Source organism: Panthera uncia, chromosome B1 (assembly GCF_023721935.1).
Source record: "Panthera uncia isolate 11264 chromosome B1, Puncia_PCG_1.0, whole genome shotgun sequence".
Classification (NCBI taxonomy): domain Eukaryota; kingdom Metazoa; phylum Chordata; class Mammalia; order Carnivora; family Felidae; genus Panthera; species Panthera uncia.
Window position 1 is genome coordinate 32,778,057 of NC_064811.1, and position 23,266 is coordinate 32,801,322.

At 38.8% G+C, this 23,266-nt stretch overlaps 1 protein-coding gene across 2 annotated transcripts in view; it reads left to right on the forward strand.

The window, feature by feature from the left end:
• N4BP2 (NEDD4 binding protein 2) overlaps nucleotides 1–23,266 on the forward strand; it is a 154,218-nt gene that overhangs the window by 99,479 nt on the left and 31,473 nt on the right. Inside the window, exon 19 of one of the 2 annotated variants that reach the window (XM_049631898.1) lies at nucleotides 11,511–11,561. In XM_049631898.1, the coding sequence (XP_049487855.1) occupies nucleotides 11,511–11,520 (10 nt within the window). In that variant the 3' untranslated portion in view covers nucleotides 11,521–11,561. Of the gene's footprint in view, nucleotides 1–11,510; nucleotides 19,255–23,266 lie in introns of those variants that run through there. The other variant, XM_049631899.1, reaches the window with a different exon arrangement.

Genomic DNA, 23,266 nt, shown 5'->3' on the forward strand with positions numbered 1-23,266 from the left:
AAGAAGAAGAAGAAGAAGAAGAAGAAGAAGAAGAAGAAGAAGAAGAAAGGAGAAGGAGAAGGAGAAGGAGGAGGGGGGGAGAAGATCTGCAGGATTAAGGCAATGAGGTCACTCTGTGGCGAGTGGGAGAAAATGTGAGAAGGGTAGAACCATGACAGAGGCCCAAATAATTGTGACATATCTTTTTTTCACTGAGTTAACTTAATCATCTAAGCTCCCAGTGTTTGCATGTAGAATTCACAGTCAAAGCAGCCAACTTTATTCTTCTGCCTTCCACAAGTTTCCTCCAGTTTCTAATCTGGAGGGGAGAGAGAAGCCCGGGGCAGTATCTGGCTGAAGCTCAACTTTGAAAACAGAATTTGCACAGTATTTTGAATGTGGGTTGATGATGAAAGAGTCAACTGGGTTCTTCATGCGATAGAAGGTGATCTGGTATCATGCAGAGGGAAGGAAGGGAAGGAAAGAGGTGACTTGGCTTGGCTTTTTAAGACTTCTTGCTCAACAAGAGCACAGGTCAGTGTGAGGATATGTGACTTTTTGATATCAGACAGATTATCTCATTGCCTGTGATCAGAGTCCCCGTTTGTAGCGCTTAGGACTTAGGCTCTTGTTGAGGCTGCTCCCGGTTCTAATGTTCTACCATTTTCTCGGCACTCATCTGGCACACAGGCCTTTTTTGAGAGAGCAACTCTATTTTTATAAATCATTTGTAGCCTAGATGTCTCCTGGATCACTCTGTCCTTTGAAATTCAAATAAAATTGCTATCACCAAGTGCCTCTATTACGAAATGAGAGCAACTGAAAAGAAAAAGACTGAGCATTTCACTTGAGCAACCAGAAAACAAACAACAGAGTAAATCAAAGAAAGTAACAGGGGGATGAATTGCTTGCTCAGAAATAAGTACTGAAATTCAAAAGTAGTCTTTACCTTTCTGTTGCCTGTATCATTACAAATGAAATAGACAAAAATCAGAAATAAATACAAATATAACAAGAGTTGGTCAGTAAAACCAAAAGCTGTTGCTTCAGCTATATGTAAATATCATGGAGAAGACTCTTGTAGACTCATTAAGAAAACACCATTCAGCTTTAGGCACAAAAAAGGTACTCACAGATATGGAAGAGATTCAAGAAGTATAATAAGAACTAGCGGTACTTGGGCAACATGTGCCTTTCTGGAGATTCCAGTGATTATTAACAAAATGTGGGCACACTTTATCGTCGTGAAAACAACGAACAATCTTCGTCTTCCAGCCACAATGCTGACAGGACAATGATCAGGCTCTCTAAATAACAACATAAAGTTGCCCAAGACTAAACAAAGCTTTTGAAAGGTCTGAACACAAGGCAGTCCCTGAGACTTACTAAATGTATAGTAGGTTCAATGTATAGGAAATGAGTTTCCTTTGAATGTGAACGGCACATTTGTGTCAGAAAGGATGAGACATGTTTGTGCAGCTGTTGTTTGAGAGCCCTGTCAGGGGAAGACTCACAGATGAAACATAATTACTACCTTATGTTCTCCCATTTCCTTATAGCTTGTTGAGTTTTGCAGCTGGTACTTCTATTTAATTTGCTCTGTGGCACCCTGCCCTTCTTATTTGCAGCCTTCAGTTTTCTGTCTTCAGGTGCTGAGTTTCATTTTTCTGGCAGGTGGCAGAAAGGTTAAGGCCATTATTGGGATTGGATGCATTTCTTGAGTGTTTATTTGTGGGCTATTTCAGATATTAAAACACTTTGGAAACCTACTATCATTAAGACACAGCAAAATAACTGTAGCTAATGGTTACTGAAACTTTCTGTGTTGCAAGGAGTATTCTGAACACCTAGTATGTACTAACTCATTTAATCCTCCCAACTGCCTTCTGGGAATAGATATTATTCTTATCCCCATTTAATATTTGAGGAAACCAAGGCACTTAGAAGTTAAATAGCTTTCCTGAAGCTATACAGCATAATTAAGATTTAAACGCAGGCAGTTCGGTGCTAGAGATTGTACTCTTAATTATTACATCATTGCCATATAATTTTGATAGAATGATAGCTTGGAAAATATTGTTTACACTTTGGAGTGGCAAAATCTAAGTAATTTCCAAAATTAAAATCTTGTGCATGGCAAAAGACAACATAGATGAAATTAAAAGACAAATGACAGACCAAGAGATACTTTTGTTAAATATATAAGACCAGTTATTGATAACTTTAATATATAAACATTTTTCTAAATAAGTATGAAAAAAATAAATAAATAATTTAATAGAAAAAATAGGCACAAGATATAAATCTGCATTTCAGGGAAACAATACAGATGACCAGTAAATATGTGAAAAGATGTTAAATCTCACTAAATAACATGATAGCACTTTTCAGCTGGCAAAAAGGAAAAAGACTTATAGCATCTAGTGTGTATAGGCAAATAGGCACTCATACATCACTTGGAGACTTCTCCGGAATGCAGTGTGATAAGAGCTACCACAATAAAAAATATATCTACTCTGAAACTTTGCAAAGTCTCTCTTCCTGTCATTCCAGGAATATTTAATTGCTAATGCACAATTGCATGCAAGTGTTACATTGGTTTACACAAGTATAAATACCAATTTGCAGTACCACATTGGTATTTGCAATATCAAAAAAGTGAATTTGCATCAATATGGACTAAAATGATTATGGTACTTCCATATGATGGAATACTATGCTGTTTCTTAAAGGACAAAGTTAATTTACTTGTAAAGATGTCCCAGACATATTGATTGGTTAAAACACAAGTAAGTTGCAAAACAATATGTCTAGCATGACTCTATTTCTGGTATAAAGAAAAATGATATGCAATATATATATATATAACATAAAACATGCTAATATATGTACAATATTGCTTCTAAAACTTGTTCCATATTGAGAAATACAGCATTTCTACCTACTTTTCTGGGGATTTGAGGAAGCTTTTGCTTATTATAAGCTCTGTTTTCAGCTTCCACTGAATGTACAGCCTTTTGGAGTTTCATTTAGGCTGTTTTTTTACTCTGCCTTGACCCTTTCCCCTTGATTTTTTTAAAAACCTGCTCATGCCAGGCTATTGTGTATATTAGATTTTTACTGGGAATTTAGTAACATCAGGGAATTACATTGCAGCAGAGTACAATAGGTGAATTAATATTTAATATTAATTATCTTTATTCTTAAAACTTGTTTGGTCAAATCTTAGCCCCCTTCTCCTCCCCAAATAGTCATTGGTGGCTGTGGCTTCTCACCATATTGCTAGCACCTTCTCTCTTCAACCTTTCTGTTTTCCTTTGCATGCCAGCCCCAAACTCCCAACTTTCTGCTCATTTCTTCTGGATAGCAATTCAGTGATATTATTGTCATCCCTCTTCTAAAAACATTTTTGCCAGTAGCTTATCTCATAAATTAATATGTCAATTAGCATTAGTTTTAAATTATGTAGGACAGAAAACCCTAAAACAATAGTGGGTGTGCAAGATAGGAGTCCATCTCTCTTCTTATGCGGATGAGATCCAGAGATAGGTGCCCCACGGCTGTTGTGGCAGTGACTGACCATCAGAGACCCAGCTTCCTTCTATCTTGTTCCTCCAAGTTCATCTCATGGCTTTCATCTCATGGTCCAAGTTGGCTGTTCAAACTTCAGTATCTAAGAAGGAAAGAATGAAGAAGAGAGTACCTTTTCCTACTAAGGACATTCCTGGAGGTTGCCTAAAGGCTGCCCACACCTCAGTAGCCAGAACAAAGCCATAGGACTATATTCGGTTGAAAGGAAGGCTGGGACATATAGCCTTTATCCTGGACTGCAGTGTGTTCAGTTGAAAATTATTTTCTATTACTCAGGAAAGGGATTTGGGGGAATAACCAGCAGTCTTGGCACAACTACCAATGTTTATCTTGCACACAAGGAAAGGCTTTTCAGGCTGAGTCAAGAACATGCAGAGGCACACGAGAGTGCTCAGTGTGGCTGGAACTGGACATGTGGTGGCGGACAGGGCTAGCAGGGTAAGCAGGAGCCATGTTTGGAAGGGCTTTGAAAGTCAAGCTGGGAAGTTTGAGTCTGGCAGTAGGGAGCCAAGCATATTCTTATATTTGATATTAATTCTTCCAAGGATTTATATTGCATGTCTATATGAGTTATTTAATATTTTTTAATGTAAAAATTGTAACCTATGAGGTCCAATATTTAGAAAATAGAGGAATGGATAAAAACAATTTATTGGCACCCTATCTCCCCAAGACAATTCCTGTTAATGGTTTGGGTTTATTTCCTCACAGTCTTTGAAAACGTTGTTGTAATCATTGTGCGTTTATAATCCCAAGTTGTTTTTCTTTTTTCTTTTATTTTCGCATAATCCTAGACTATGAGAATCTCATGTGGCCACACTGTCTTCCTAAATATTATTTTAAAGTAACTGTATAATATCCCAGTAAAATAATCTAATCATTTCTTTTTATTTTCCAGCTTTATTGAGATCTATTTGACATATAATATTGTGTCTACCTAGCCATTTCTGTATGACACTTTACACTGTTGGCCATTTAGGCTGGGCATTTGCTAATTTCTTTTACATTTTGTAAGATGTTGATAGCTTCAACTTCAAATTTTTGTTACGTGTTACTACATCATTAGAGGACATTCAGTTGCAAGTAATGCAGGCAGATAATTTTCTCACATAATAAAAGTTAAGAGGTGATGAGTGGGTCAACAATGTTCTGGTTCTGTGTCTCTGTAGTTTTCTTGGCTTTCCTACTTGTCCTAAGATGGCTGCTGTAGCTCTCAGAAGAGAGTATTCTCCTATGACAACACCCAGACATGAAAGGAAGGCATGCGCTTTCTGACCACGTCTCTATGATCTAACTGGAAAGGAACATCTTTCCCAGGAGCACTCAAGAAGACTTTCCCAAATATTTTATTGGGTAGAACTGGGTCACATGGCTACCCAGAGCTGCAAGGGAAGCTGGGAAGCCAGGAACTAAAAGATTTTCTTTCACTGTCTTTGACTGGACGTCATGATTCATCCCTTGATTTGGGACACTTTGCCCATTCCCAAATAGAGGTTCTTTTAGCAAGGAAGAGGAAATAGCTGTTGGGCAGGTAGGCATCCAAGCTAACAGTTAACACTGGGACTTGTAGTGGAGACAAGGAAAGCCACAGAAATAGTTTTTCAGGTAACATTCTCGAAACTTGCCCTGTATTGCTAAATGGGTTAGAATAGAGAGCCAAGCCCTCAGAATACAGTGCTGTGATTTCCCATCACTTTTTTTTTTTTTACATTGAAACCACATCTGCCTTTTCTTTTTAATAAAAAATTTGCTGCAAAGCAAAAATGGAAGTGAAACCAATTCCATTAGACAATCACTAATGAGAATAAAGTGTATGTTTATATTACTTTATTAACAACAGCTTGTAATGTTTATCTTTCTGATTATAGAATTAACTCTGATTGTTAAAAATTTGCAGAGTACCCAAAATGAAAGAATTATTAAATAAGTGAAAAAATTATCTTCAATTTGACCAGAGAAAATCACTATTATTTGATGTAATTATTTTCTATCCTTTTAGACATGAATATATTTTTTCATATAAAATTAGGATTTAATTGTACAGATACTTTAGTTTTGTATCTTTTTATATTAACAAATCTATGATCCTTTTAAAATAACAGATTTTCTTGATTTTTTACATGTCTCTCTTCTATGTATACCTTTTACTGTGTTAATGAATCAGTTTGAAATGTAATTTGTTATCTGAAGGGGAAAATGCTGTAGAAGTTAATTGATCTAGAGAGTTCTCTCACTCACTGGCTGTGTGGCTTTATATAAGTTGCTTAACCTTTCTGAGCTTCAGTTACATATAAAATGAGGTTGTGAGAATAATAATACTGGTTTTTGCTATTTTACAGTTATCTTTTGAGGATCAAAAATGATAATATACACACAAGTATTTTGTAAATTGTAAATTAATCTGAAAGATAAAAATTAAAAGTTAAAAGAAAAGTTTGTAACTTAATGTTTTCCTTCCAAAGCATTAAAAACAGCCTCATTATTTTATATTTAGAAGATTAATTTAAAAGAAAGGAATTACAGAGAACAAAAACAATCTTACTTTATATTTTGAATAATAAACACCATGGGAAAAAAATAAATACCATCGAGATAGGTTTGCTCAAAATTATAAAAACCATTTTTTTACTTTTATAATAATATTTGATTCTTCTTACAATAAAATCAATAAGTAGTCCTATGATAAAATTAAAAAAATATGTAGACAGGAAAGTAAAAAAGGAGAAAAGAAAATCCTTTATAATCCAATCATCCAGAGGAAAGAAATTATGTTAACATTTTAGTGTAAACCATTTTGTTTTTGATAAACACATGAAAACTCAAAATTTTTACTATGAAATGTTTTAATAGAAATTTTGCTTTTTAAAAGGTTTTTGTGGTTAAAAAAGTAAAAAGAATAGGTGTTTATGATTAATCTTGAAATTTTATGTATAATTTTCAGTATCATTTAAACAGAAAGTGCTCATTAAGGAGAATTTACAAAATTACTCCCTTTTCTCCTAAATGATTAAAACACTGCACAGCAATAATAATTTAGGTAATAATACTAATAATAGGAAGAAAGTAGCAGGTTTAACTTGAAACCAACTTTTGCAATCGTTGACTGCACTTGTCACAAACATGTTTTCCTCTAATAAAGCATCAAGCATTTCCCACTACCTCTTTCTTTTTGAGCTCAGACACTGCATAAGTTTCCCGGAAACCTTGTTCTTTTATTTCTGAGTATGCCTTTATCTTTCCCGTGAGAAGATAAAGCTATTTGATAGCTTAGGATATCTTTCCCAGCCACGGTTTCCATTTTAAAGGAAATTTAAGACAGAACATCTAAGGGCGTAAGTGCAAAAACCTCTGGAATCCCTTGTTTTTGGAGGCTACAAGGAAGTGGAATTTGCATCTGGTTGGAATCGTCTAAGACTATAGAGTCTGAGTGATGAGGAAGATGACTTTGCAAGGTTCAACTGTGGTTCCGTAATTGTTCTCTGAGAATCAACTGCTATAAAATCACTGGTTATTATGCAAAACACATTGCAGCTGAAGCAGTGACAAGGTTTTATGAAGAAAACTTAGGTAGACTTGCTCAATGCAGATAAAAACAACAACAGTAGTTTTCTATCTGGTTTATATAAATACTATTCATAAATATAGAAAATTTGGGATATACAGAAAAGGAAAGAGGAAAATGTAAAAATCACTTGTGTCCTGTCACCCGGAGGTTACCTCTATTAACACTTGTAGGTGCATCTATAATAGTTGAATTCAAATTCAAGTTTTGTATTGTACTTTCTTCACTTAACAATATATTGTGAGCACTTTCCCGTATCATTAAATATTTTTTGATTTACAGTGACCTGAAATGGCCTGCTTCTTCAGATGGAGCCGCTAGTAGCAAAGAAATGACCTCAGGACCTCCCAGAAGAAACTTGATGCTTCTAGTGCCCACACCTGTCTCTTTCGTTGTGCCCATAACTATTTTTCCTGATAAGCAAGGCCAACTGGTGTCAAGTCTCAGCTGGATGACATGATGTTCTTTTTTTTTTTTTTTTTTTAATCTACGGACCAAATTGCACTTTATAAATAAGTACAAACATTCACACAGATGTTTCGAGCTTGTTCTGTCCATGAATGTTGCATCAGTAGTAAAGTGAATGGAATTCACAATTTTGCTTAGTTGACTCAACATTTATCATTTGAGCAGTGGATATTTCTAAGACAAGAAGTTAATTGGTAAGGAAGATGGAATGTTAGTCTGAATCTGGCTTCCCAAAGCTCTGGCCAAATTATTCCAGATTTGCTAACAGATCAAATGTAACATTTTTTTGTTGAAATAAACACCAGTTTAAGGAATATGCTACTTTCTGGTGAGGTTAAGGAGGTCCCCAGCTGATTTTTTTCAACCATTTTTAATGTGTGAATGGAATCTTTTTTTTTTTTTTTAATTTTTATTTTAGAGAGAGAGCATAAGCAGGGGAGAGGGGGAGAGAGAGAATCCTAAGCAGGCTCCGTGCTCAGTGTGGAGCTGGAAGTCGGGCTTGATCCCATGGTCTTGGGATCATGACCCAAGCCGAAGTCAAGAGTTGGAGGCTCACCGACTGAACCACCTACGTGCCCTAATGTGTGCATAGAATCTTAAAACAAAAAGGAAAACGGAAAACATGAAATTACATTCATCTAAAGCCAAATCTACACACAAACTGGGCATTTGTGCAAACAAAATTTTAAACTGCTCTATGTAATTAAAATACCACTGGTCATTTTATTTTCAACCCATAACATGCCCTGAATTCCTTATGTTTGTTATTTGTTCCTGTACGATCCATTTTATTCATTTAAGAGAGCCACCTGATCAAATTATGAACTGATAAGCCCTATCAATTCTAGTTTTGTGTAATTTTCAGAAGACGGTAATGTGCCTCTTCTATAAATCAGTATATATCTGTTAACAGCTTCCAGAACTGTATTCAGTAGTGCATATGGAGCCATTTTTACACTTGTCCTTCACATTGTCAGTACCATTATTCAATAGTGGCTGAAATTCCTCTGGCCTACTTGTATAGTGGTAATAGCTAATAAAAATAGCATCTAAAAATGACTATGTCTAGCATTCATGCCTATACACTAAGAGGAAATGAGAGGCATCTTAGAAAAAAAAGACAAAGGAAACAACCATTCTTTAAGAGCACAAGGCACAGGGAGAGGGTGAAGGAAAATATTTCAGATATTTTTTGGGGGGGGATGAGAATAATGATGACTTTTGAAAATCAGTCTTCTTGGGGAGCTGGGTGGCTCAGTCGGTTGAGTGTCCGACTTCAGCTCAGGTCATGATCTCGTGGTCTGTAAGTTTGAGCCCCGCGTCGGGCTCAGACCTGGAGCCTGCTTGGGATGCTGTGTCTCCCTGTCTCTCTGCCCCTCCCCCGCTCATGCTCTGTCTCTCTCTCTCTGTCAAAAATAAATAAACATTAAAAAAAAATTTAAAAAAAAAAGAAAATCTGTCTTCTTCAGTAAGCCATGTGAAATTCAGGCAAATAGGCTGGGAGATTGGCATATCCGCCTGGAATGGGAGACCTTCCTAATAACCAACATTTAAATGATATAGCTGTATACTGTAGATAAGGGTACTAAAGATATTGGCAAAATTCAACTGGCTACCATTGCAAAAATGGTTTATAGAATCAGGCCATGCCATTTATTGCCTGAGCAATCTTGAACCAGATACTTAAGCTTTCTGTGCCTTGGTTTCCTCCTCTGCAAATGGGGATAACGATGGTACCTACCTCATACTTGTTGGGATGATTAAGTAAAAAAAAAAAAAAATGTGTATAAAGTGCTTAACTGGCACATGTTAAATGCTCAATAAATGGTGGGTCAGTGTGACCATCATTATTATTATTATGAGTTGGTTAAAAAGGTCATGGGAGCAGAGAATAGCAAGCTGAAGGACAAGGCAGCTTTGTGACACTGTCTTAAAAAGCTCCTACCACCTTGGATTTTTCTACTAGGTGTTTGGCTTTGGTCATATTTCTCTCTAGATGTCAGCAGTCCATCATAAAATGACTTACAAGGATTCAGAGGAGAGACTCAGGGCAGAAAGGAGGAGAAGTAAGCAAAGTGGAGGGTTGGAGCTGAGAGGAGAGTACCCACAAGTCCCCCCTTCCAGTCTGGGAGGGCTGTCTCCCAGAGCTGGGCAGTCAGATCCCCCTTGCCAAAGTGGGCACATGAGGAAGCAAGTCTTCCAACGGTGAGCAGAAGGCAAAGTCTCATTAAACCTGAGGACGTATGCTGATGTTAAGGACCATTAAACATTAAAATCACTATTGGATGTTTTAAAAAACAGACTTTACCTCCCTCTTCTTCTGGCTGAGGTCTTTCTTAACCTTCCTATTTGAATATACATCTTGCCCAAGCTTTCTATCCCTCTTTCCTGCTTTTTCTTCTTAGTAATTAGCACACTGTAACATACTATATTACTAAATTATGTTCATTGCTTGTCTCTCCAGTAGATGCAAACTCATGAGACCAGGCTATTTTTGTGGTTGTTATTGTTCCCTGCTGTCTTCTGAGGGCCTAGCACAGTGCTTAATGAATATTATAGCTAGTGTTCAATAAATATTTGTTGAATGAGACAAGAAAGGAAAAATTTCACTTATCTTAGGTGAGTGAACAGTGTAATGGATGAACAGATGACCTCAGAAGGCATGTCTGAAGATTCTGTGATTGTTTTGATTACACATAAAAAATAAAGCACCATTAACAACTTGATTTTAAAATTTCTACATCCTTGGGGCACCTGATTGGCTCAGCTGGTAGAGCATGTGACTCGATCTTGGGAGCCCCACGTTGGGAGCAGAGATTACTTTAAAAAAATTCTAGATCCTTTTAAACTGTTGAGACAATAAACACATGATATTAGAATCCTATCCATGATGTGTAAGCTTGTTATGACTTTATTCAACCAGAATTTGGGCACTGGCAAAGCTTCTCAAATTATGAAAATTAACACTTGTTATTCAAAGAGGGGATAGAGATGGAGGAAAAAATTCCAGAAGGCAAAAGTCCAAAACAAGAGTGGCTAATAATAGCCACCATGTTGAGGCGCCTGTGTGGCTCAGTCAGTTAAGCATCCCACTTCAGCTCAGGTCATGATCTCGCACTCCGTGAGTTCAAGCCCCGAGATGGGCTCTGGGCTGATGGCTCAGAGCCTGGAGCCTGCTTCCGATTCTGTGTCTCCCGCTCTCTGACCCTCCCCCGTTCATGTTCTGTCTCTCTGTCTCAAAAATAAATAAACGTTAAAAAATTTAAAAAAAATAATAGCTACCATGTTAATTTGTGTCTCCTACATTTCAAGGACTTTACAGCTTTTTTACAAAAATCCTTCCAAGATAGTTCTTATTATACCTATTTTCCAGATGGGACAACTAGAGCCGTATCCTTGCAATTAAATGGAGATGGAATTTGAATCTTGCTTTGTCTTAATTCAAATTTATACTTTCTCCAAAATGTCAGATTACCTTTGGGTACACACTTCAACCTGTTCCCTCCAGAACTGTGCAGGAGATCTGTTATTTTGAAGAGATGGCAAGTTAGCACTCACTGGTCTCTGCTTTATAACTGAAACGTTTGCAACCCCCGCTCCGAGCAGGTGTGCTGAGTTGCAGTTACCCTGTGATGTTTGTGCCCAAACTGAAGATCCCTATCAAGGCAACGAGTAAAATATGAATGTGAGAAGAAGCAGTGATGGCCTTCTTCCTCTTTTTTAAACAAACCAGAATTTCTGCATCAGAGTGAATGTTGCGCCCTTTGCAGGGGTCCCATGGGAGTTTATGCACTTGACCCAAAGACACTGCTCTTATATCATGTCTCAAGCTCCTCTTCTGGATTTGCTCTGAACCCGAGGCACATTCTTTTAAGTTTCTTCAATGATAGCAAATCTTTGTCCTTTTCAGGTGGATTTGATTTTGGGAGACAGCCCTTTGGAGCTTCAGCCAGTGGATAAGGTGGGTGACCAAGCCAGATTATATTTGGAGTTAAAAACACGTTGTGAACAGAGGGTAGTGATTTTGGTTTTCTTTTGTAGTTTGTTAAACCGTGTCAGGAGGATATTGTAAACGTTTCTAAAAGCGCTTTGACTAATGCCTGCAATGTCGGAAAAGTGCATCAACTACCAAGTGACTGCTTTGCAGGATAATGGTCATTTGACTACATTAGCTCTGTTCCAACAGTTAAAAAAAAAAGTACCATAACTTTAGAGCCACAGCTTGAATGATTACTTTGGGTGCTATCATTTTCTGCAACAAGACCCTGCATTGTTATGAATTATGGCTTTGCAATAAAAAGAACCAGGATGTAAATGTTTGCTAGATAAACACAGTTACACAGGGCAAACAGACCAGGATAAAAATGGCAGTTGAGAATCCGGAGAACCTAATATCCACTAACACAAAAAGCAGCATGTTGCATTAAAACAGTTAAAGAGAAGATAGATGATGGGAAGAACGGCAGGGAAATGATAGTCTTTATGGTTATGGCAATAAGAGAGAAGCTAGAAGATGTTTGAAACGATATTCTTATCTGGTTAAGGTGGCTGTTGTTTATAACGAGTTAAAATGTGCAAGGAAGAAATTGTTCATGTGATTTCTAGCCTGTGACGTTCCTAAGATATTTTAATATGTAGAATTTTAAAGGGTATTTTCTATGAATGTATTTTACACTGATGTATTATACATCAGAATTAACCTCTTTATTTTATGAAGGGCTAACATTTTGCAATCCCCATCATGAAATCTCTCAATCAGAAGGATACGTGTTTTGGTTTAATACAGTTATCACGCAGTGGGGAGCTGGGTAAAAATAATTACAGTATGACCAATGCCCTGGGTTTCAAAGCATTCAGACAAGGTTTTAGTACCTATATCCATCTTCAGAACCCACTGAAATATTTTATCTTATTAGGTGGCATATCACAGATGAGGGTCTGTGTAAACATTAAAAGCTACCCACTACATCTAAATCATTTCAGTTAATAAGCTAATAGTAAGAAGAAGGAGAGGCATCTTACTAACCAAGGGCAGAAATAATTTAGTAAATGATTGATATCGCAAGGTCTCCAAGATTTTACTATACATTACGATTACCATTGTCATTAAGAGTCCTCTTGGGAATAAATGGCAAAACGTGTTTGCAATGGGCAAAAATACCACTTATGCCTGAGTTCAGGGTATACAGACATTTGTCTTATTATTTAAAAATCCTCAATAAAAGAGGCCCTTGTTCTTAGGAGACTGTTAAAGAGAAAATAAACTGTTCTTCTGCTATATCAGAGGGCATTTCAAATGAAGGTGTTTTGAGAAAGCAAGTCTTGACCTTAAGCGGATTGTGTTTGCCTGGGAATCTCAGAGGAGGGGTACCCAAAAGAGGAAAAATGGACCCGTGGCCTGGGGGCTCTGGCTGAATCTCCCTCCCCTCAGTGGCCCAGCTCTCTCTATTGGCGTAAAGAGCCAGGACAGCTGGATGGGGTAAAACTTTTGTCACCTTTTCATAGGCCATAGAGTTTCATTTAGCCAGCTGAGGTCTCCTTGTCTGTAAAACATATTTTAAAATGTTTACCACATAGAGTCATCGTGAGGATTAGATGAGAGAATCAGTCTATCGTTCAGCAAATGGTTCTTGCATGACTTTTCAGTGCCTAAGATACACCAGTGCGCAAGGCCAGGCCACAGGGCTCAAGGGCCTCAGTACTAGACTTTATAAGACTGTTGGTGAGGGCTCTGGCAATGTCAACATGGGTGGTATGGGAGCTCATGGGAGGTGAGTTCCTGGAATATGGCTTATAATAGGGTCTGTTCCCTGCTAGGAGGCCCATACCCATAGCTGAATTCCCCAGGATTTCCCCCACCTTGGGCCCAAGTCATCAGAGCTGACGCCCTGAGAGGTTTGGATGTGTGTGTGCCTGTGGATGTGTGGTATATATGTGTATTTTAAGTCATTTGCTTCCACCCCCAACAGTATCCCTGTCTATTAACAGAATGAGGGGGAGAAAGAGAGAAAAAGAGAGATTGGGACAGAACAAAAAGAGAGATATCCAGGAAAGGAAGAAAGTTAGATAGCTCTCCCCAACCCCCTCCCACCCTTACCACGAAAATACCGTCTGGGATTAAACTCTATGTGAAGATTAGAGGTGTGGGAGAGACATTAGGAGAAACTGTTTCTCACGTCAAGAACAGGAGGAAGCACAACGCCTATATGAGAACACCGGAAACGACAAATTACACACACAGAGTGAGCCAGTCCATCAGAAGAAGAGGGGTCAGCCAGGGAGCCAAGCGGGAAAGGGCAGTCTTGCAGCCAGACCCAGCAATGCCCTTCCCAGCACCGTCCAGGATGCGACGGGAGTGCTTGGACCCGCAGACACACCCCACGTGGCCTGACCCTGGGAGTATGCGTGCCCTTTTGTGGAAAAATGCACAAGGCCTGAGGCCTCATGCTTATGGCACCTCTTGCTTTGTGTCTCAAAGGGCAGAGTCTTGCCTCACCTTCTCCTGCAGGTGGAGGGGGGTTGTCCATGCAGGCCACTGTCCCTGCCCGACTCCTCCACTTTCTCAAAGGAAATGGGGACACAGAAAACCCCTAGGTCTCTTGCTGCAAGTATGACCAATTTTGAAGTCACTGCTGCCCCGATTCTTTTAGAAGCTTGGATGAGAAAACTCTTCTATCCCCAATTTTCTGAAGGAAATCTGAAATTGATCTTCATCTCTGCACTAATTTGGCACCTCATAGCAGTGCCCGGGGATAGTGCACCCTGTATTAACCACCCCCTTCCGGCACACCCTCCCCTACTTGCACCCTGGGATTGCTTTTAGTCAAGTGTTTCAGGAGATGAAATCAGCCTGCACTGAGAAGCAATGTAAGGAACCACCTTGCAAAACTTGTCACTGGCTGTGTTTAGCGTAAAGACGGTGTTTCATTTCAGCCATTATGTCCTCTCTATGAGAATTCAGGGGCTGCGTTTCTCTTTAGTCTCAGAAATAGTCATTTTTATTGAGGGGCACTCAATTTTTTATGTGGAAGAATTTGTTATTTCATATGGTTGCTTAAAAGCTTAGCACCACATGGCATATCTTTTCTGTATCAACCTCACCTCTGGTTTTAGAATCTTTGTCTTCATTTCTCTTGGCCTCATCTTTTCATTTCTTATTTTCAATTGGTTTTATCTTGCTAAGGTATATGTATCCTTACAAGCTGCCCTAAATCTTTCGATGAATAAAACCAGAGGTAAGTAACTAAGGTATCCACAAGTTATATGTTCTACTTATCTAATAATATCATGGCGGTGATCTGGCTTTCCACGGAGAATTTTCTAGAAGGAGATAATATACTCATCAGAGAGCTCAAGGATCTCACCCGGCAGATTGAGTTCTTAGTGCACATTAATAAATGGACACTTACGTTCATGTAAGGGTCTCTTATGGGCTTAGTGATGGTGTGTCCCTCTCTGAGAATGCCCGTCTTGCACTGTTTATTCCTGCCACTGCTGAACACTAGACATATTAATCCTCTTCCACTCCCTTGAACACAGCAAACTCTTTCCTTCATCAGGGACTTTGGACATATAAATTATCTCTGCTCGGAATGTCCTTCCTCCTTTTCTCTCCACACCCCTCTTTCTCATCATTAGAGCAGTAGCGGCACATTAGAATGATTGAGGGTGTGTGTGTGTGTGTGTGTGTGTGTGTCTTATTAATACCCAGGATCCAAATGAGACAAATTAAACTGAAATCTCCAGGGGTGGAGCCTAGGTACTGGTATTTTTTAAAAGCTTCTCAGATGATTCTAATTTTTAGCCAGGACGGAGAATCACGGCTGTAGGTCTCAGCTTAAATGTTAGCTTCTTACAGAGGCCCTCCTTGGCCACCTCTAGGACACAGACATTGTCACGCTCTCCAGCTCACCTTCTTCCCTGATTCCTTTGTAATAATCACTACAATTTGTAACTGTTGCATATATTTGAATGTTTTTGTCCCTCATCCTCCACCCCTCAATTAAGACATAGGTGCTGTGAGGACAGAAAATATATCTGTCTTGGTCTTTGTGCTTTTCTTCTTGGTCTTTGTACAGTGTCAGGTGCATAACAGGATTCTGAGTCTACAGTGATGAGGATGACCCTCAAATAATACTACTGTTCTGTGGGGCCTCCTGGAAGCCAGTGAGGCTCCCTGGAATATTATGAGAGAATCCATATCGATGCTCAGTGGCTATTTAACTGCCAAAATGGTTCCACACACTTTCCTCTTCCCTGACCCCTGTGTGCCAGGATTTTTTCAAGTGAGATCTATAAATAAATCCTCATTTGGAGCATCTCTTTTATGTCTGTGTCCTCCTTTATTTGATTTTGACCATTGTGAGTGAGAGATTCCAACTTGTTCATCTTTGTGTTCCCACCCTACTCCAGCACCCGGCACTGAATCTTACACATAGCGGGGCTCCATAGCTATTTGTTGACTTGAATGGAGTTGACTTTATCTTTATGGCATGTAGATATTCTGACCAAGATTTCACCCTGGGCAGTAGCATTTATGACTATCCAGAGACTTGAGGCATGGGGGATCGTGAGCACATCATGAAAGTTAAATTTGTTGGTCTAGGCAACTTCACCATAATCTAAATGCAGATGGTCTCAACACCTGGATTGCACAGAAGGACAAAACAAGTAAATTTGTGTTTGGAGGCAGATAATGAAACTGTGAGGAGTCTGAAAACAACTCAGTCACCTACCTCATAACACAGGTGCTGGTCCAAAAAAGGATAAATTCGTTGTGGGGCTGCTTGAGCTTTCGATATGGCTGAGTCAGTTCTTTCTAAATTATTATTTGATAGTTATTAATAAATCAAAGCAAACCATCCACCTACTGTTTTCCCTCCACAGTTAGTATGTTCACCAAGTTGACGTTTATGTTCTAAGGTACTTTTTTCCTAAGCTTAAATTAACTAAGACCGGTTAGAGGAGTGGACATTTTTTTTCTCCTTTCTTTTGCTTTATTTCATTTCCTTAAGGAATCATCTTGGTTTTTCACTCTTCCTTTCCTCAGTTTTACGTAGGTGTTGTGTTGGTGGGAAATGGAAAAGCCTCTTATCTGGGAAAGTTTTCATATTGTCATGGAGAGAAATGCATGTGCGCGCACTTGCGCACGCGCGCGCGCACACACACACACACACGCTCATAAACCCACACAAATGAAATCCCCTCTTCAGAGGAGCCAGCTACAGGAAATTGACTTATGCACAGGAACTTGCTAATCTCTATTGTCACATTCGGATTGTTCCTGCCACCTCAGTCACCACGCACATTAAACCCAACCATCTTGGGTTGGATTCTCTACCAGCTCAACTCTTATAGTTTTGGTTCTTCCAGTGTGAATCAGCTATATCCTTGGGGAGGAAGGAAAAGTTGATCCCAGAGGAATTTATAACAGCGCTTGGGCAGCTTTTGCTTTTACTTACCTGCACTGAACAAATTAACTTCCGGAGTCCGTCATTTTGGTGTAAAGAAATTTCTTTGGCATTCTACAACAGGTAAGACTTTTGCTTCTTTAAAAATAGTTCCTCGGTGTCAAAAGAAATCTCTCCAATGTATTTAGCTTTACTCTAGGCTAAACACAGTAATTATCTTTTTCTATAGTTGTAAAGTATGGTACCATATTATAGGGGAACGGGGACTTGCCCTGGTATCCAATCCCCCCGCCCCGCCACGCACCATCCTAAAAAGATGCATATCATTTTTGAAACTTTACAAGTTATAATAGTTGGTTTTTGGTTATTCAGATATTCTCTTAGAGAATTCATATGTTTATTATTGACTATGACTGAGTTCAAATATTTGGGTAGTTGAAATATCACCCTATGTTTGATAAGTAAACTTAAAGATCCTCTCAGTTGTGTAAATAAGAGCTTTAAAACGTTCTAAATCAAAAAAGAAACCAACCCAAATCCAGATGATGTGGATTTGGAGCTGGAATTTCTAGCTTGTCTGTTTCACCTATTGCCAATGCTTGAGTCCTCTTCCTACAAGTGGTATATGAAGCATAAGTATTTATTTTTAAATTAAATTGAATTAAATTAAATTTAGCTTTTGAGGTGGTTTGATTTGGGGACATGCTATGAGGTACCATCAATAGCCTGGGTTATAGCTAAATGAAGGTAGAGAAATCACTAGTTTAAGGTACTTCACTAAATGAAAGTTGCCATTGAAATATTCAAGCAAGCAACAACTAGTCAATAATCATTTATTGGTTCCGAGCTGGTGCTGTGGAGGATATAAGAAAAATATAAGGAAGTCTCTATCCAAAGGAACATATAATCTAGTAGTCATGGCAAGAGGTAAAATTCAGAGGGGAATTGAGTGATTACTGGGGTTACATGGGTGGTAAGTTATAAGAGTTCCAAGAAAGGGGGTTTGAGGGTAAGCGAGAATGGTCTGGAAGACATGGCTTTGGAAAAACATGAGATTTGAGTAGATGGAGAATGTGGAGGTTAATTCACATGGGAGGATTGTGTGGGCAAAGGCACAGAGGTGAGACTGACGAGATGAGCAGTCCAGTTGAGGAGACTGGCCCTCAAAAGAGGAAAATTTGTTTTACATATTGGCAGGAAATAAGCTTGGAAAATTCAGGTGTAGACAAGTTATAGAGGACCTTGAGAGGCTGCTGAACAGAACTGACTCCATTCAATAGTTTTCTAGTCTTCTTATGCCATTAGGCTCCTTTTCTGAGCTTTCATAGCACTCACAGAATTCCAGGTGAGTGGGAGCCCAGAGATCCCTGAGTCTTTTCATTTTGGGACTACTTTTTATCTTCTACTTGCCTTCCCTTTACTGTCTTCCTTTACCATACCATTTATGGTAGGAAAGGTTTGTGTGGCTCAGGGATCCTGTAAGACCTCCATTTCTGGTTACTACAGGTCAATCATCAAGTATTAAAGTGGCCTTCCTCTTAGGAGAATGATTTGGTTGACCAAGCAAGCCTATAGTCTTCAAAAGCCAACCCAAAAACTCCATGAAATATGTGTTACTTCCTTCACATGCCTGACTGAGATGCTATGGATCTGCTGGTGTTTTTTTCCTAATGATTTGGAGCACTTTTTTTTTTCTTCTGAAGTGTGAAATATTTGCATCCATATAATAGCAAAACTACAGTATGGTGAATAAGAATCCAGACTTTTGGAGCCAGATTATCTTGTGCTGAACCTGGTGTTATTGCTTCTGAGCTGTGGGAACCTAGGACACATTACTTCACTTCTTCAATCCTCAGATTAAAAACAAAAATCTGTAAAGTAGCTCCAATAACTGAAAATACCTATGTCAGAGTTGTTGTAAGGATAAAAATGAAATATAAATGTGTGCAGCATTTAGCTTAGTGCCTGGCATAAAATAAACTCTGAAGAAATGTAGCCATTATGATTGTTACTAAGACTTGGCTGGGGACACGAGAATGCAGATGATATGGTGTCTGGCTGGGAATGAGATAACTGCAAAGTAACTCTTTTAATGCCGGTGCTCCTTTCAAAGGAAAATGGGGCTGATGGGTGAAGGCTGGAAATTAATATCTTTTGAGCACCAAGTGTGGAATAGGCATGGGGTAGTCTGTTTTATAGCAATAATATATATGAAAAAAGGAAAACAAGATTTGAAACTGATTTTTTTAAAAAATTTTTTGATGTTTTCATTTATTTTTGAGAGACAGAGAGAGACAGAGTGTGAGCACTGGGGAGGGGCAGAGAGAGAGGGAGACACAGAATCTGAAGCAGGCTCCAGGCTCTGAGCTGTCAGCACAGAGCCTGATGCGGGGCTTGAACCCGCAGACCGCGAGATCATGAACCTGAGCCTAGGTTGGATGCTCAACCGACTGAGCCACCCAGGCGCCCCAGAAACTGATCTTTTAAGCCGTTCCATATCTGATTGTCAGACTTATAGGACAACTATCTGAGTGACTGCTGTGTTATTTGTGGGCATCTGTGGCTGATGTTGCTTCCTGAATGCTTTGGGTGGAATTTTAGAGGTGTTTGGCATTAGAGGCAGAGAGTGACTCTCCTTCCTTGGCCAGCTTAAATTAAATTATTTTTAATTTTATTGTATTCTAATTTTAGTGCTAGCAAGACATAGCCAAAAACCATTTCTATTCAAAAGTTGTGACCATTTTGACAAGGAGTACCCAAAGTACTTATCTGGATTCTAGATGCTTGGGTCTGGGTGAAAGCTAAGATTGAAAAACGTCTTGCTTGCTCGTTCCACTCTCCAAACTAGAGAGTTTTTTTTGGGGGGGGGAGGTTAGTAAGCTCCCTTTTAAAAAATGCAAATATGGCCAATATGTTCATTATGCAAGGGATTTCTCAATTATATGTGCAGATTACCTTGGTCAAATAGTAATATTGTTTCCCTTCTAGAGCCCCACTAATAACAAAAGGGAGGAAGATTTGGGGTTTTGTGTATGCAAAGGGGTGGGCCCAAGTCAAGATAGGGTGCGAAAGGGGAGCATGACAGTGGTGGGTGCTGGGATGGGGAGTGCAAAGGAGGGCATCTGAGATGGAAAGGGTGAATAGAGGCAGGTTCGTGCCAGAAACAAAGGCTCCTCCTACGTGGCTTTTAAATCATTTGACTCAAACAGCTGCTTGAAGTCCCAAGCAACCTCTTGGTATTTTGCTTAAGAAGATGTACTGTTCCCTGGATGTGGACAGTTGTTCAGAGATAATGTAATTTGTTTGGTTCTGGCCTGGAATTATAGTTCCTAAAGCTGGCTGGACATCAAAACCACTTGGGGAGTTTTTAAAAAACTAGCACTTCCCAGGTATCACATAGAAGCCCTGAGATTTAGTCCAGGAATCTGTGTGATAATCAATACAAACCCTTTCCCCCAGGTGGCCTGGAGGCAGTTGCTCTATAGGTGAGCATCTGAGAGTCATTAATCCAGAACTCTTCTACTGGGGCACCAGGCACCAAGATGGTAAGTTACGTAAGTGCTGAAATGGTGCAAAATGATCCTCCCACTGTTGTGATTAATCTCGACACAAGTAATTTCTGTTGTTTTGAATTTATTTCTTAGGAGAATTCCTGGGGATGGGTTGACAGAATTAAAGGTGTGAGCATGTTTAGAGTTTTCATCAACCATATTTACATTTTTAACGCTCAAGTGGTAGGGTGCCACTTTCAAAATTCTGTAGTGTTAAATACACATGGAGGCTGTTCATTATTACTCAGGGAAAGCCCAAAGAAAGGAATTTGCTTTCAAGGGAGAAAGTGCCAAATCATTCTTCCATTTCTCTTTTCCAGTAAAACAACGCTAATGAATTACGTTTGGAAGAAAATTTCAAAGTATTACAGAACGCTCAATTGCTTCTTAGAGCATAAATTGGAGTCTTCTTATCTCTACATTTAGTTTCTTGTAAAACTGTAGTCAGCAATGACCTCTTCCCCATTTCGTAGAAAAGAAAACCAAGGAAGAGAGTGGTTAAGTAACATGCAGTATGGTTCTCATCACATTTGCCATGAGAACTGAGTATAGTCATCTACTCAGTCATTGTTCGAGTTAATAAATAATTGAGTAGTTGCTATAGGTGACCCCATGAAAAAACACTAGTAAATGAGTCCACAAAGAGAGTATTGTCCCAATTGGGGGAGGGTGGGTGGAATTAATTGACTCAGATAGACCTCCTGCTCTATTTTTTTTTTTTTTTGCATTATGCTTTATTCATCATATATTTGCATAACTTGCTAACCTAAAAGCATGGTTATTGTTTGTGACAACAGATGGGAATAGGGTGAATTTTCAATGGCTTCGATGAAAAGAAAAAGCCGTGCTCTTACAAAATATCAAGTGAGATATTTGTAGCTGTGTGCGGGAGCCTGCCTGCATTTGTTTGCAAGAGCTGCCTGTAATATTTCCAGAAATTTTGCAAGCCAGTTGTTGAACACAGACACCAGGAAAAATTAAATTCTATAACTCACAGTTAAACAAGTTATGTTAAAAATAAAGGCAATAAATACTCAAAACTCATTACTTCCTTTTTATTTACTACATTTTACTATTATTTATGTCCTTGAACTTATTTCAATAATAGTGTGCTACTGAGGATCTCTTTCCAACTCTGCATCAAGTTTGTAGCTTGAAACTGGCCATGGTAGGAATATTTACACCATGAAAATTGGCGAACACCATAAATCAGGCTCCCTATACTTTTTTTTTTGAGGAGAGGCTGTTAAACATTTTATCAGCATGCCATCAAGGAACTGTGTAAAATACAAATATGGCAACTTGGCAATGTGTCAAGAGCCATTAAAACGCGCATACACTTTGATCTCTTAATTCTATCCCTGGGAATTTATTCTAAATAAATAATTCAAAGAAGGAAAAAATAACATGCAGGAACACATTCACTGTATTACCATTTATAACAGCAGAATCAGAAAATAACCTAACTAAGCAATAATGGTTCTGGTAGCGTTAACCCCATGGAATACTTTGTAGTCATTAAAGGTAATACCTATGGTAGTTATATGAAAATATATTGGTATAGTGTTAAATTAGAAAAACAGGACTAAAAAAAACAGGATGAAAAATCTCACATTCTGATTTTGTTACGAATGAAGATTAAATGTGAGTGTAAAACAGTGCAAGCATTTGGTGTGTTAGTATGGTGAAATGATAGAATTTTGTTTTTATTTTGTTTATTGGAGTTGTGATGTGTGTGCATTTTAAAAATGTGGAGAAAGCCTGTAAGTAAGTGATCTTAAGTAGTTTTAACATTTAACTGGAAGGCTGAGCAGTTTTGTGGACCAGATGAGGTTTGGCTTTGACATGCAGATGTGTACTATGATTCTCTGGGCAGGGTATTGTAAAGGGAGTTTGGATGAGGCAGTCTGGAGTGGTAGATGCTAAAGGGCTTTCTTTTTTTTTATTTAAAATTTTTTTAATGTTTATTTATTTTTGAGAGGGAGAGAGAGAGAGAGAGAGAGAGCATGCAAGTAGGGAAGGGGCAGAGAGAGAGACAGACACAGAATCCAAAGCAGACTCCAGCCTCTGAGCTGTCAGCACAGAGCCCAGCACAGGACTTGAACCCACGAACCATGAGATCATGACCTGAGCTGAAGTCAGATGCTTAACAGACTGAGCCACCCAGGCGCCCCTAAGGGTGTTTCTTTGGGGCAGCTCATGAAGGAGGAAGGAATGACTGGATGGGTACTAAAGACTTGCTAACATAGACTGCAGAAGCTGAGAAATAACCCAGAGGAAAAAAACCCAACTGGCAAAGGCCAGAGAGAGAGGAGAGGGCATTTCTTAGGAAAAGACAGGGAGATGCTGATTTCAGAGATGAACATGATGGATGTGAAAACAGTTCTGTTTAGATCTGAAAACAAGAGCACTCCAGTCAGAGAGGAAATGATTCTTCTAAATCGTGGGTTCTCAAATTGTAGTTCATTTAAGGGTCACTTGGATGGATGTGGGGTCATGTTAACAAATGCAACTTCCTAGGTTCCACCTCCATGGATTCTGATTCAGTTGGTCTGGGGTTGGCAGGAATATGCATTTTTAACAAGTCTTACCACACCATAAAGCTTCTGACACAAATGGTCTGCAGATCATACTTTGAACAACACTGCCAGATTAAAGGTAATAGTTTGGATTGGCCGAGGGAATGTATACCAATGTGTGTGTGT